This window comes from Camelus ferus, chromosome 24 (genome assembly GCF_009834535.1).
Source record: "Camelus ferus isolate YT-003-E chromosome 24, BCGSAC_Cfer_1.0, whole genome shotgun sequence".
Lineage (NCBI taxonomy): Eukaryota > Metazoa > Chordata > Mammalia > Artiodactyla > Camelidae > Camelus > Camelus ferus.
The window spans coordinates 9,189,917-9,206,438 of NC_045719.1; the positions used below are offsets into that span (position 1 = coordinate 9,189,917).

General features: G+C 35.7%; 1 protein-coding gene across 1 annotated transcript in view; it reads left to right on the top strand.

The window, feature by feature from the left end:
• Window positions 1–16,187, top strand: part of RBBP8 (RB binding protein 8, endonuclease) — a 59,815-nt gene extending 43,628 nt beyond the window's left edge. The window contains 7 exon segments of the mRNA XM_014562620.2: window positions 1,623–1,711; window positions 2,617–2,731; window positions 5,869–6,012; window positions 8,105–8,171; window positions 11,530–11,626; window positions 14,369–14,510; window positions 15,798–16,187. Coding sequence (XP_014418106.1) covers window positions 1,623–1,711; window positions 2,617–2,731; window positions 5,869–6,012; window positions 8,105–8,171; window positions 11,530–11,626; window positions 14,369–14,510; window positions 15,798–15,895 — 752 coding nt within the window. The 3' untranslated portion in view covers window positions 15,896–16,187.
• The last annotated feature ends 335 nt before the right edge of the window (window positions 16,188–16,522 follow it).

The window sequence follows — 16,522 nt, forward strand, 5'->3', positions numbered from 1 at the left end:
ATTGACTTGTTTTAGGAAAAAAAACTGTATCCCAGCATGTTTCTGTGTTTATGGCATGATTCTTACTGGTTTCATTTTACATGTGATTTTCCTACTTCGCTGCTTTTTGAAAAAATAGACATCTTTAATACCTCCTCTGATAGGTGATTTTATAAATTTATCTATTTTATGTAGTTATTTCTTATTTTCTTTACAAAAGCTTTAAAAAATTTAAACTATACAGACTTTTAAAATATAAAAAGTGGAAATTTATCATTCAGATCTTGTTCCTCACCCCATAGGTCTGTCTTTTTCTCTGCATTTACATGTGTATGTATAAACATATGCATATATTTTTATGGGTTATTAAACTCTTGTTTGAAAACAGTGCTCTAATATATATGTGAATCTTTTCATAATTTTGCTGTGTTTAAAAGGAGACTTTTTGGGTTTTTTAGCCACCAAATATTTCTGTGCTTCACATTCCATACTTTTTCTTTTACTCTTCATTGTAATCTTACTCCTTCATTCTGGGTTTATTTTCCTTTTTTCCTAAAGCACATTCGTTAGTTATTCTTCCAATGAGGGTTTTAGTCTCTGTAGATACAAAGACTTTATTTCACTCTCATTCCTGATTTTTTAAAATCTTTTTGTTTTTATTTTTTTCTTGGTTGCTCTAGGGATTGCAGTATACCTGCTTAACCTTTCACAGTCTACTTAGAGTTAATGCTGTACCACTGTATGTCCTATAACTGAAAACTCCTCCAGTGTTACAATTTTAACTTAATTTTTTTAATTGAAATAAAAATCAGTCAGTTATAAAATGTACAGTTCAGTGGTTTTGGTCTAGTCACAGAGTTGTGCCACTATCGCTATAGTCTAAGTTTAGGATATTTTTTACACCCTAAAAAAACCAGTACTCATTAGCAGTCATTCTCCATCTCTCTCCCTTCTTCCCTAATCCTAGGCAACCACTTAATCTACTTTCTGTCTATAGATTTGCCTGTTCTGGAGTTTTCATATAAATGGAATCATACAATATATGATATTTTGTGACTTCTTTCACTATTTCCTTTTTCACTATCATGAATAATGCTAGGTTGAGCATTGATACACAATATTATGTCAATGTATGTTTTATTCTTCTTGAAGTATCGATAGGAGTAGGATTGCTAGGCCATCTGCTAACTCTGTTTTTAACCTTTTAAGAAACTATCTGACATTTTTCCAAAGTAGCTGCGTCATTTTACATTCCCACCAGTGGCATATAAAGGTTCTAATTTCTCCACATCTTCACCAATACTTGATACTGTCTGTCTTTCTCTGGGTGTGAAGTTGAATCTCATTGTGGTTTTGATTTATTTGCCTTTTCCTTGATGGCTAATGATGTTGAGCATCTTTTCATGGGCTTATTGGCCATTTGTGTATCTTTGAAGGACTGTCTTTTCAGATCCTTTGCTTAGTTCTAAATGCAGTAATTATCTTACTGAGTTGTAAGGGTTCTTCTTATATCCTAGATACAAGTCCTTTACCAGACAGGATTTGCAAAACTTTTCTCCCATTCTGCGGGTTGCATAATGTTTTAAAGTGATGAGAATTTTTAAAATCCGTTCTAATTGTATATTTTTTTCTCCTTATCTAAGATGTATCCTTTGAAAATATCCAGTGGAGTATAGATCCTGGAGCAGACCTTTCTCAGTATAAAATGGATATTACTGTGATAGATACAAAGGTAAGTTAGAAAGTAGAACCAAAGCCCGTACGGTTATTCCAGTCCATTACGAGTCACCCTGCTCTCCTCACTAACTCTGTGACCCTGAGATAACCATATACCTTTCATATACTTCATTTATTTATTCTGAAAACTAAGAAATAATACTACTTATTATTCCAACTTTATAGTATTTTTGAAAGGGTAATAATATTTTTTGACTTTAAAGATCTTTGCTTAAAAATATAGGTTTAAAATAATGCAAAATGCTAGTTACATATTTTAAATAATTTTTTATCAAAATAATTCATCATATTCCTTGATTAACTTCATCTACTCTCAAGAAAAGAATTTCATTCTCCCAGTTGGCTATTTTTTAAAATACTTCGTATTTTTTAAAATTAAAATTCATAGCAGAAATAACTTTTAGCTTATATTTAGGTTCTACATAGTTTGAGGAGTTCTCTTTCACTTGGTAGCATATTAATAAGTATTTAACAATTGCTAGAGTAATATATATCTGTCAAGAAATCAAATTTGATTAATGAAGTTTTGTTCTTGGTGTACGTTGATGTTCATTTCTGTGAGGCCGATTGGAGAAGAAAGGAGAAGTTCCAGGGATTTTGGTAGCATGTAACTCTCTTCATTGGTAGTAAGTCCTTTTCCTAGGCTTGAGAGAAGTTGCTCGTGTATTGGTATATAAAAGCTAAAAATGTTTTACAGGCAGTTAAACCAAAATATATCTATATTCCTAAAGGCTAAAGGTAAATATAACTTAATGCTACTAAGATGTAAGTGTACACTTAAAAAAATAGTTAAAATGGTTACATTTATGTTATGTATATTTTATCCCCCCTCAAAAAAGTAAATGTAAGGCCAGTAAGGGAAGAATTGTTAAAATTTTGAATTTTTAAATGTTTATTTAGGATGGCAGTCAGTCAAGATCAGCAGAAGAGACAGTGGACATGGACTGTACATTGGTTAGTGAAACTGCGCTTTTAAAAATGAAGAAGCAAGAGCAGAAGGGACAAAAAAGTCCAAGTAAGATTTGATTTTTTCCTTAATTTTAATACAAATGTGGAGAGGAGTTTATAGTCATACCATTGCACTGATGAGCGTAAGTGACCCCTGCACCATAAACCAGTCTTTCCCCCCCCCGTTCTCATAACACTAGAGTTCTCTTAGTAAAGCTTAGTTTCAATACTTCAGGAAAAAAACATCTTTAGTAAAAATAATTTTTATTTCCGAAAGAATTCAAGTCGTTTCCAGGAGCCAGCAAACTATGGCCGGCTGCCAGTTCTGTAAGTAGTGTTTTACTGAAACCCAGCCTCACTCACTTGCGTATTTATTGCCTGTGGCTGCTTGCGTGGCAGAATAGCAGAGCTGAGTAGTTTCTGCAGCGACCCTGTGGCTCCACAGGTCTAAAGTATTTATTAATCCTTTAAGAAAAAGTTTGGTGACCCCTGGTTTAGATAATTTTCTATAAAAGGTGTAAAAGGGACTCTTGAGAGTCCTGTTTTAGAAATATGATTTTCCGAAGTAGTTTGATAAGGAAAGGGGTGGGGGCGGTCCACTGAGAAGTCTTGGTACAGATCTGCAGATTAGCAGTAAACCAAGAATGATGGTGCATATGATGAGTGCTACATTCTGCTATATTCTGCTTCTGTAGAAAGGGGGATTTGGCTAAACTAGCTCTTTGTAGTGAGAAACTCTTAATTCTTCACCTGACACCTTGATTTTCTAAAAGAGGTAGAGTAGGAATAATGGAAAGATTTTGGTTGGCACAACCTTAGAAACATTCCTGACTACAGGAGGCACATGACATGAGATGAACTAGACTGGGAATAGCTGTCATTCATCACCCTTATGTGTTGAAGGGTTAGGACCTGCCTAACATGAGGTGCAGTGCTAAAAGCAGAGGCATTTTCCAGTGATCATCTGTTAAAAACTGAGGACATTCAGACTGTGTCATTTCCATCTTCTGCTGAATATTCCATAGTCTACCTGCTCAGGGCCCAATAATAAAACAGCCAGTCTTGTCCTTGCTTCTTACAAAACACCTTCTCCCTCACTGCACCAAATGCAGCGAGAGAAAATTTTAATAGCCTTTGTCTTAATTCTTTGTTCTTTAGTAAAGAATAACTATCCGTATGATCAAGTAACTGGCTGCCTATGTTTAGAGGACAGTACCTGTTAAAAGAAAAACCTTAACAGTGATTGTCTTTTTTTGTAGTGAAGGACACTTAACTAACTTCCTTCTTAAGAAGATAACTTTGCTTTTAAGATTATTTTATTCGTGGTACCAGCTCCTGATAATGTTTTCCTCAGTGTTGTAGAAAAGGGGAAAACTAAATTATGATAGCTTTAGTTTCAAATATATCTAGTTGATCTAAGAAGATGATAATTTCCCAAATAGATTTGAAGCAAGTATCATATGGAGGTGAGGTAATTTTGACTAAATAAAGTGTTACGAATATTACTGCTATATAATAACTCACTCCGATGATACAGAGGGTTAGAACCACCACCACCTTCTCGTCTTCCATAGTTTCCATGCCTCAGGAATTCAGGAAGGGCTGGGCTGAGTGTTTCCTGTCTCAGGGTATGAGACCGGTACAGGCAGACAGATGGTGGCTGGAGCTGGAATGGCAGAGGGCTTTTCAGATGGGAGAGACATGGCATCTTTCTCCTCATTCTCTCTGGGCTTCTGCATATGTATGGTCCTTCCACATAGCCTGGGTTGAGCTTCCTCATCACGTGGAGACTAGGCTCCCAGAGTGACTGTCCCCAAAGAGCAAGGCAGAAGTGCATGGCATTTTTGTAATCTGGACTCAAAAGTTGCAGAGTGTCACAAAGACCTGCCCACGTTCAAAGCAAGAGAACATGGCCCTCACTGCTCAGTGGGAGGAGTGCTAAGATCACATTATAAGAATAGCACGTGCAGTAGGACATATTGTTGAGCCCATACTTGGAAAAAAACAGTCTACCTATTTTACCCATAAGGTAGATATTTTAAAAACCTAGAACTGGTTAAAAAATAAAACATACCAATAAAACTCCCAATTACTGCTAATATTGCTATTCAGAAAACGTTTTTACATCTCTGGTCTGTGTTAGACTTACTAGATGCTGTGATAGATCAGAAAGGATATAGTCTCTGTCCTCAAGCATTTGATAATCAGAAGTCAGACCAAGAGAAAAAGGAAGCCCGTAACTTACTGTGATTCACTAACAGCATATACAGAATGCTTTGTTTTGGGAATGCCCAGCACACTGCCTGGCATATAGAAGTTACTTTTACTTACACGTTTGACCCTCAAAGTGAAAAATAAACACATTTTTAATCATCGAGACCCAATTCTCTGTTGGGAGCTGGAGATAGCAGTAAAGAGAACAAAAGTACCTACCTCATGGAAGTTACACTGTACAGACGAATGTGGCGTGGTGGACGATGGTAAGTGGCAGTGCCAGAGAAAAGTGAAGCGGGGCGAGCTGCTAGAGCACCTGCACCGGGGAAGGCGGTAGTCATTTCACAGAGTAATCTTGGCAGGCTTCAGAGTTGTCACATTTGTTAGCCAACTGGATCTATTTGTGTTTTTAGTAAACTGATGTTTTTAAAAATGTGATTATTTAATGGAAATGTAGTTAGTACTCTGAAGATGAAGTTGGCACTTTGCATATCAAATATGGAATTGAATTCATTATTTCTATAGCACTAAACTACCAAGTGTTAATGATAATGCAAGAAAGTACTTTTTTCTACCACGTTAGAAAAATAAGCAAATAAAAATCTATCAAGATTTTAATGTCAATCATTTATACACAGTTTATTTAAACTTGATATTTTTCACCATTTATTATGCTGTGTTTTCTGTTCCTCACAGTTCCTTTTGGTAATTCCTTTTGGTTTAGCATGAATTATACATGAGGTGATACAAAAAGATTTTTTTAATGTTTATAATGACAGTAACAAAACCTAGCATTTTCGTCACACGTATAAAGGATATTTAAAGGCATAACATAAAGCCATTGTAAATGTGCAGTAACTACCCAGACTAGGAGTTTATTCTTGCCTCATACACACCTGAATTATTTTGTGGCAGTTCCTACAAGTTTCACATTGGTCTGTAGAAAGCAAAAAGCTTGCTTGTTGCCTAAGTCAATGCTCTTTTACGTAGACGGAGAAAGAAAAATGAACGATAGTTTGGAAGATTTGTTTGATCGGACTACACATGAAGAATATGAATCCTGTTTGGCAGATAGCTTCCCTCAAGTAGCAGATGAAGAGAAGGAATTGTCAGCTTCTACAAAGAAGCCAAACAGTAAGGCAATTTTCTTTCTAATTATGGTTTTTCCGTTACACTGAGTTTAATAAATTAAGTCATCATGCTAATTAATAGAGGCTTAATGAGGTATCAACAATTAAAGTTTCATTTTTCTTGAATAAACTTTTTTCAGTTTTTTAAAGATGACTTCAGATTAATAGAAGATACAAAAGATAGTTCAGAGGGTTCCTCTATACCTCTTACTCAGCTTACAAAAATTTTGAGAAAAATCTTTATTAAGTAATAAATTAATTGTTATAATTGAATGAAAGAGAGAGGTCAGAGAAACAAAGAAGAAACCAGGAAAGGAAATTGAGAAGTTGCTGCATCCTGTGAAGTAGGAGGAACATGAGAGTGGATGGTGTTCTGGAAGCCAAGTGAAGAAGACGTTTCTGTAAATTCATTATTCCCAGCCTCGACCTCTCTCTCCTGAACCTCACACTTGAATCAGGGATGGAGATATCACTTCACACCCACAAGAATGGTTAGAAAAGCTGATGATATCTAGCGTTAGCAAGGGTGTAGAGTAGCTGAACTCTCAGCATTGCTAGTGGAGTAGAAAACTGATACTTCGGAAAACAGTTCAGCAGGATTTTTTTTTTAACAGCTTTATTGAGGTTGGTAGTTTTTTGTGAAGTTAAGCATATACCTCTGCTGTGACCCAGCAATTCCACTCCTAGGTATATACCCAAGAAAAATAAAAACATGTTCACGGAAAGATGTGTTCAAGAATGTTCACAGCAGTGCTATTTGTAATAGCTCAAAACTGGATACAACCCAAATGTCCATCAGCAGGTGAATAAATACAAATTGTGGTATGCTCATGATGGAGCACTACCTCACAGCAAGAAGAGGGAACTACTAGACTCAGTGTGCATCAGTCTCCAAAACCTGTTGAGCTAGACGAATGCAGATGATGAAAAAGAATACGTACTACATAATCCCATAGATACAAAGTTCTAAAACAGACATAATTAAGCTAGTGGTGACAAATTAAATCAGTGATTTTGGGGAAGAGACACATAAGAGGACACTCCTGTGCATGAGATACAATGGAATAGGAAACTTTCAGGGGTGATGGAAGCGTTCTCTGTCTTGATTTGGGTATCAGTTACACTGGAATATACATTTGTCAAAATTCATCATAGTACACTTAAAATCAGTGTGTTCTGTATGTATGTAAATTATACAGTAAAGTAGATTCTTTCAAAAAGTCCTCAGTGACTTCCCATTGCACTTCAGTAAAATTCAAACTCCTTTTGGCTTCCAAGACCCATCATGATCTGGTACCTCCCAAGCCTCATCGTCCCCAACACTTTTCTTTATTTGCTTAATCTCAACCACATTAGCCTCCTCTTAGTTCTTAAAAGGTACCCAGCTTTTTGCCATCTACGACCATTAGCTAGAATTTTGCCGGTTCCTACCTTTTCTCATGGCTGACTTCTTTTTATTCATTAGTTATTACCTTATGTGCTCTTCCTCAGATAGCCTTAGCTGTCTGCTTGCTTGCTTGATGTTTCCCTCACTACAGGGTAAACTCCATGAAGACAGGAGACCTGGTTTCTCCTGTTTTACATTTTATGTCCAGAACTTAGCACAATGCTCAGTAATTTTTACTTGAACAGATGATAGCAGTTAGCTGTTTGAATCTAGACAACTTGGGATTCAGTCCAAGGGCTCTACTTCTTATTTTGTCACTCATTTTCTGATAAATTTTTTAAATCTTTTTATTTCCTAGTTATAAATGACCTTAAAGACACTAAAAATCAACAGAATAAGTGAAACAGATTAAAAGCTGTCTTGATATTATTGTTTGGTGCCAAATTATAATAGGCATCTGAGTGGTTCTTTTAAAGTTTAAAATACTTTTATAGTTATGATTTTTATCTCTTCAGTAATTCTGAGATGAGATAATTAAAAGTCTTATTATACAGATGAAAAAGAATTAGTTATAGAAAATTTAAACCAATTGCCTAGGGACCTAGAGAATAAAATTCAATAAAAACAGAAGTTTTGATACATGTCCTTTTTTTTCCTCAGAAAAGTTATGTTCTATGTTCAGTTTGTGGTATGTTTGTTTTATTTACAGCTCATGGTGATAAACAAGATAAAGTCAAACAGAAAGCATTTGTGGAGCCATATTTTAATGATGAAAGGTAAGTTGGTCTGGGTTAAGACCAGCAATGCGATTGGAAGTTCAACAGAACTGTCTTGTCAGAGTATCTCTGATTAAAATTGCTACTTTGGTTAAAATAGAATGTATATCATTTACTTTATGATCATAACAGAAATGAACTCAAGTATGAAAAAATTTGACAAATTTTTAAAATAAGGAAATTTTTACCACCACTATTTTTTTTTGACAATGGTAACAGTTATTTTCTCTGCTTTATTATATTTTATTCTTACTCTGTTTTACTGTAAACTTTATTTGAATTTCAGGAATTGAACACTGAATACTGTAACTTTTATATAGTACAAACTTTAGATGGTGAGCCTTAGGTTGTGTTCCAGAATTATTTTAGAATTTTTAAATTTTAAAAAAAACTGTAAGCATCTTGATTTTAAAACCATAATGATACTTTTTGCCTTTTATGTAAATATTGCAAATTCTGTAACTTTCAGTCATGTACTTTTCATTCTAGGAGTGAATTAAGGCATAGTAATTCATTCAAAAAAACTTTTTATGCTTTTTTTTTCTTTAAGTTATGATGTTGGCAAGTTAAGTCACTTAGTAAGTGAAGTTATTCCTTATACTTTGACTTGTCAGAAATTTTAGAAATCTGACAGGCCAAGATAAATTTTTATTGATTCCTGTAGGACTTTAACGGATAAGAGCTATCATTTGGTTGCTAAATGATTAATTCTTTTTATTTACCAGTTTTCCAAAGAAATAGTACTGTAGCATCTCACATGTGACTTGAGAGTGTCTTGTCTAAGCATCATCATGAACTCATGGATTATATTTGATGTGTTTCAGTCCATTGCAGTTACCACCCTTACTGATTCTCAGATTGTCCCATCTTTGCCCAGTGGAAGCCTCTTGAACGGACACTGTACTCATCCTTCATAGCTTCCTTGCTTCTGGTATAAGATGTTCTGGGCTCTCTTCTGCATTCTCTGCAATAGGCTGGAATCTGCCATTTCTCCAGAAGCCCTGGTTTCTTTAAGTTAAAAATGGTATTTAGGTCAGTCTTACTGCTAGGGTTGCTTACTGCTGCAGTTAGCCATTGTTTCTAGACCTTTTAGGTGGGCATTTAGAAATAAAGTTTTTGTTACATTTTGGTTTTTTAAGATAAACTACATTTGTTCATACTGATAGCTGCAGTCAGGATTTCTCTAACCTCCTGTGTCACATCTCTATCTACTTTCCCGCCTACTGAAAATCCCACTTCTGTGCCACCAGCATCATTCCTCTGTTCCACAGAACAGTGTCAGAATAATTCAGACTATCACCAATAACATGATTTATGAAAATGGTTTAAGACTTGTGTCTTTTTGTCCTTGAGATTTATCCTGTTAGAAATGTATAGTCAAATCACTGTTTTCAAGTCACTTAGGATAATTATTTTCTATGTAGTTATGCCACCAACCCAGTATCCATGTTTATTTTGCTTTTGATTTTTTAGAATTTTCTTTTTAAGGAATTATGTATATGATACCAGAGGCTTCAAAAAAGGGTTTATTCTAATAAGTCTACTGTCCTTATCCGTTTCATTTTGTTAACTTCCTGTTCCTACAGATGACTGTCTGTTAAAGATGTATGTTTTTCCATCCATTTCAAAAAATAAAAGCAAATTTCTATCTATATATCTTGATACTGGTAACAGATGTAGGTAATGCTATACATGCTTTTCTCTACTTTGCTTTATTCATTTAACTGTATGTCCTGGACATCACTCATGGTAGTACATAGTGATATTCCTCATTTTTTTTTAGTTTCATAGTATTTCATTGTTTGTACTGTAGTTTGTTCTAGCAGTGAGCATTTGGGTTGTTTACAGTTATGCTCGCATGCATAGTGCTGCAGTGAATAGCCTTGTGCATTCTGTTTTCAAATTATTGCCTGTGCTTCTTTGGAATAGATTCCTAGAAGTAAGATTGCAGACTAAGAACTGTCATTTCAAATGTTTCATAGTAGAAGTTCACACTGACTTTTTAATACATGAGTAATTTCATTTATTCTGAAACCATTAGACAGCTGCAGATAGAGGAGGTGGGTAAAGATACAGGGATGGTAAAAGCCTCAGTTAGCCTGGTTCCTTTCTCCACCGAGAGTACCAGCAAACCTGGGAAGATGGGTTGTGTTGTATCAGGGACAAGCAGCTCAGTAGCCTTGCAGGTGATGCTTGGCGTCCGCTGCCGCTGCCAGTCTGCTAGTGGATTCCCTGCGGCGTTGTGGCACACCACAGAAACAGATAGGATTCAGAGGATAGGATATGGCTGAATTTATTCTCTATAAACTAAGACTCCATAAACTATTGGAAAGAAAATAGTCATGGCAATATTTTTTTATGTTGTTTTTTTTTAATTCACTGCTTCAGAGTTGAGAGTTGTTGGATTTAAGCATGAAAAGGGCCTATAGCCTGATATGTTTTGAAATTGAGCAGTTAAAACTTTCTTTGGAGAAAAGTGCTTGCCAACTAGAGGGTCATGTGGTAAAAATACCTCAGGGGAGTAGATGTGTTACCCACAAGCCATTCTCAAAACCAGTTTCTGTTGAAGTTCACTGGGGATGTTTCTGTTATAAACAAATATATATTGATGTCACAGAAGTCTTCCTTTACTTACTTGTAAGTTTGGAGTTTTCTGTATTGGGCTTTTAAAAGCAGGATACATGTATATTAATAAAGAAATGTTCATGCTTCCTGGTTGCATTTTCTTACCAAAGTACTGGGTACTTTATCAGTCCATACCTCAGTGGCTTCCACCCTTCCTAGGTATCCAGTGGTTCATGACAGATCCGGTCCATCTAAGGACAAGCACAAATGGGAACTGTGCCTCATATCTGCAATAATTTAGGGTGGACGGAAGCAGCCAAAGAGATTTTTAGAGAAAATAGCAAATGACATAGAAACGATTCTATTCTTTGGGAAGAGTAGGTTAGCCCTCATACGTGGGTTCTTAGAACTGAGTTAGCAGAGGTGATATTCTCGCTCTTGGTTATGTTATAGAATACCAATTCCTGAGTTTAATAATACAGCATTCCTTTTTAAATAGGTTATTTTATGTTTTACCTCTCAACCTAATCACTGTTTTCAGCCACCAGAGGTGAAAATAGGAAGTAATAGTTACCTTTTTCATTTAGAGAAAAATACCCATAAAAATACCTGGTGTATAGTAGGCACTTAATATTTTAGCCAAGAATGAGTGAAGAAATTCTTGGCTTTTCTCACATACTGAGGAAGCATTTCAAATAAAATGAATGAATGTTTTGGGATTATTTCTCATCTGGATGTTCACCTTTGTTAATTGAAAAACTAAACCAAAGGTCTTTTGTTCTTCCCCTCCCAGAGAGACTAGCTTACCAAACTTTCCTCACATTGAGGTGATTCGGAAAAAAGAAGAGAGAAGAAAACTGCTTGGACACACATGTAAGGAATGTGAAATTGTAAGTACTAATAGAAATACTGTCCTTTGGGGTTTTTTTAAGTGTGGCTTTATAGATCATAAATGCATAGTTAGAAACCATACTTGTAACCTAGAAACAAGCTTAAGCCAGGAATAACAGAATGAATACACAGAGGACACACACACACTGGCTAGAACCTGAGAGAGAGATAGATGAAAACGAAGACCCTCAGTTTCTCTGAGGTGCTCTCTAAGTGCATCTGGAGCCTAAGCACTGGTCCTTAATTTCCAGCTTAAGACATTTGTGCCATTTGTCTTCTCTGTATTTATTTGTATTTCTTTTAATTTTCCCCCCTTGTGTTATATTACAGCATAGGCTCTAATACAGATACTATTTGGGGAAATTTTTGATGTTTCAGTAGGAAACTTTGCTATAGTATTTTTTACTTAAACACCAGCCTCTCAGGAAAGAGATACACTCATAATTGTTTTCTTCTAAATAACTAATACACGCACAGGCTCTTATTTTTCCCCCGAACATTTTCCTTTCTAAATGAAATATGATGAACAGGCTCTCCTTCATCCTTAGAACACAGTTACGTTTTCCTTTTATACACTGGGTGTCTTGGACTAGGTATGTCCTGAAGTAGGCAGTACTGTCCTGTTACTAAACAGTCCTAGGCAGGTTCTGTGTTCTTGAAACGTGCTGTTTTTATTTCTTCCCTTGCTATCCTTTAGCTGTTGAATGCTTGCTTCCAGCAATGTCCTTCCCCTGTTAAATTTTCTTTTTAACAACTATGTCTAGAAAACTTGGTAACCAAGCACATTGAAGTTATGTATGAATAGATTACAGCGCAGGTAAGCATTTGGTGAGAAATGTGCTCTCATACACTTAACAGTGGGAGTGTGAACTGAGATCACTCTTTCAGAAAGCAGTTTGGTGATACAAACAAAACCTCCAGTGTCATGAGTCCTCATAAAACAAATTGAATATATTGTAATTTCTTAACTAAGGAATATGGTCTGCACTAAATAAACCTCCAGTTTTTAGTTACTACTGGAATACTGCCAATTAGGAAAAAATCTATTGCTGGAAACAGTGTTATTTGCTTTCCTTCTCTCAGGAATCACTTTCTGTGCTGTAATCCTGTCTCTGAAAACATTATTTCATACATTTTATTCTATTTAAGTTTTTTTAAGGTAGAAGGTAAATCTATTCTGTTACTCCCTTATGACCAGGAGTGCAAAGTGCCAGTCCCGTGTATTTAAATATTGCCTGTATGCTTACAGTTCGTGAGTTTTCCCATTGCCTGTTCCACATGGGGAATATGTTACACAGGTGTGGATGTGTAACGGTCATCTCAGATTTCACATGTCCAAAAGTGAACGTACAGTTTCTACCTCTGATTCTCAGCCCTCACCTCTGAGCCTTCCCTATGTCCATTTTCCTAGTTGTGTAAACCAGAGGTCCTGTAGTTACCCTCTGCATTTTTCTTTCATATCTCAGTAACGGATCTATCATCAAATCCCACTGATTGTACTTTTAACAGCAATGAATGGTCTTTTTTCCTAATGATCTTTTTAGAACAAAAGTTAAATCATGTAACTCCTCTGCCCAAAACTCTTAAATGTCTTCCTCTCTCATTAAGAAATGGAATCAAAGTCCTTATCAAGGACAACAAACTCATGCCCCACTTCCTGTCTGACTTCATCCTCTTAACACTCTCCCGCTTGACTGCTGTGTTATAGCTACACTAGCCTACTGTTGTTTTCAAGTATGTTTTAATTTAGTGGCAGTATTTCCCTAACGTTGATTGATAACCATGATTCTCTAAGGGCATCCCATCCCAGTTCCCTGGCTAAGGTAACAAAGGCTTATACTCACAGCAGTGAGAAGGAAGAAAAAGGTCTTAGAGGATCTCTATATAAAAGAAAAATCTACATGAAAAAAAAATATATTAAAAAACTTTTACTTCAAACTTAAATTCCATTCCTAAGTCTGCCACTTTCAATAGATGATATTTTCAGTAAATCATCACTTTTATTTTCAGTGTCTTGAGTCGAATGGAATTAGCTAGCTAAATTATGTGATCCTGTGATGTGTTCTGTTAAACTTTACTGCTTTATTTTCTTTAGATGTAGAGCTTGAAGACCTGTGTCATTCTCACATATAAGTTTTCTCTTTCTTTGCATGAAGTTCAGGTTCTTTATGATCAGTTGCAAAAAATAATATGCCTTTGATCCTAACTGAAAAATACAGTTTAAGGGAAGTCATGAAGCCTGCAACATTCAAAGCTTAACTTTTATTTTAAAAAATTGTAGTACCCCACCAAAAAAAAAAAAAATTAAAAAATTAAAAATTGTGATAGGAAAATTACTTCAAAACACATGTTACATCCTAATAACAATTGAAAAAAATGTGCTGTTCAGGATGCAGGCATTTTTGTTATAAATCTGACAAAGATGAAGAGTTAGCACCAGTAGATAAATCAGCTGCACCACCATGCACACTGTAAATTCGGCTGATACTTTTTTTCATTATGTGACTTTATTGATCAAGTTAGCAGTATGTTGATTTACATTGTGATACAAGCACCTTTTCTCATTTGTGGAGTAAGCCTTTCACAGACCAGCACTAATTACTGTGTGCTGCTATTTCTACTGAATTACTAATTCACTTAGCAAGCTGAATACTTTAATAATTTTCTTAGCTTCTAGTTCAGTAAGCACAACGTTCCATTTATTATCCCTAAGTGGAAAACTTAACGAGCTTTATTGTCAGTATTATGCAGATTTTCCAGCAGAAGAAAGAGAAAAGAAGTTGGCTTCCTGCTCTAGACACCGATTCCGCTACATTCCACCCAACACACCAGAGAACTTCTGGGAAGTTGGTTTTCCTTCCACTCAGACTTGTATGGAAAGAGGTGAGAGCATAGATTATAACATTCTGGATTTTTTTTTTTAATACTGTCTATACCCAAGTCTAAACATCAAACTTTTTCTTCATGGTTCTCTACCTTGTGCTATAATTTGGGTGCCAGTTTTGTGACATAAATAATATATTTCCTAAAGATAAAAAGCTTATCTCAACTCTTGAGATAATTTCATTGGAATCCTAGATTATTTATATGCATTTTAGTGGGATTGTGCATGTGTTATCCTGGTTTATCATTCAAAGTTCAGAAAGTAATTTCTCTCTTATCCTATCATCAAAATGACTTAATAAAATAAATAACTACAAAAGTTGCTAGCAAAATTATGTTGTTAAAAAGCATCCTTTTTTAAAAGTGACTACTATGAATTTTAGATGTGAAAACCTCACTTACCCAGAATGCCAGTTATTTATAAACCATATTTGAGTAAAAAGAACTTTGGGAGAAACATTGAGATGCAGTTAGCTCCTTCAAATACAGCACTTATGTTTAATGTAATTTGAGAACGTATGCAGCTTTAAAGCTCCTGATACTTAGAAGAGAGAAGATAGTTCTTCCAAAAGCTGCAAAGTCTCTTACAGCTATTACCACATTTCCACTTTCCCCACTAGCAAGTCCTCTCTGACGTGACCCTTCTGCTGGTCATCAAGTAGAGTTAGCCTGGATAAGCCTGTGTTTGCGCCCCCCATGTGGCCCAGGGGGTATGGCAGGGCACAGTCCTCCCCTGAAAACTACATGACTGGACACACCCTAGGAGAATTGAATAGTGTGAAGAATATAGGGACATGTCATGTAATCAAATAGCTACCAAATAAGCACCTGGAACTTGTCATAATAGTAAAAAGTTCATGTTTAGCCACTTGTCCCCATTTGCAGCCAAGGGGAAGCAGAGTAGGACAGTGCTTAAGAGCTCTAGCTCTGGCTCTGGAGTTAGCTCTTGGGCAGGGTCCCAGCTCTTCTACCTCCTGGCTCTGGGAACCTGAGTGAGCTGTCTTAACTTCCCCGGCTCTCCGTTAGTTCACCTGTGAAATAGGCAGAGTGGAAGCCACTGCAGGAGTGTGAGCGTCATCCCAGATAACGTATACAACACATTTGATGTTTGCTGCTATTTTTAGTATAAATGAGGAAACTGATGCAAAGTAGTGAAATCACTCATCAACATGACACAGCTAATAACAGAAGAATCATGTAAACTTAGAAGGCATTACATGAGACATGCTTATGCTGAAACATGTATGTTGCAAGTACAGTTTTCTAAATTTGTAATTTATTTTTAAGGTTACATTAAGGAAGATCTTGATCCTTGTCCTCGTCCAAAAAGACGGCAGCCTTACAATGCAATATTTTCTCCGAAAGGCAAGGAGCAGAAGACATAGATGTTGAAGCAAAAACAGAAGAGGGCAGTCTTTTTCTTTAGTTATTTATAGTTAAAGTCGGTATTAAACACTGATTTTTTGATCTTCTATAAACTGATTTATAAATCATTTTTCTATTGAAAATGTTTTTAAATGGCATTTACCTACTACGCAGACAACTATTTAAAATGTGGATAAGTTTATGTTGTATTTTCTTGCTCTGCACCTTTAAAATAAGGTGCTTTCATTTTGCACTCTTAAGTTAAGAGCTGTTTATTTACTTTTAATACCCAATTACAATTTTGAAAATATGGCAGTTGTAGTCTGATTTGTCGCCTTTCAGATCTTTTACTCCATATTCCCTTGGTATTCACATTCAGCCGTGACTCCATGCTAATCATTACAAGTTTTCATTCTCTTAATCAAATTGCTCTTATGTAGGTCATTCCAATGTCTGGCATTTAAGTCTTCTCAAAAAAGTGCTAAATGTTAAGTCCTTTTAACTTTCTAGCTTCTCTTGTTGACTTGAAAGGAGGTACTGCTCTAGTGAATTCCTTTCAAGATGACTACGAATGAACTTTTTCCTTACCCATATACTATAAATTAACATCACACCCTGATCTTATCATAATAGTCCAGCTCTTCACA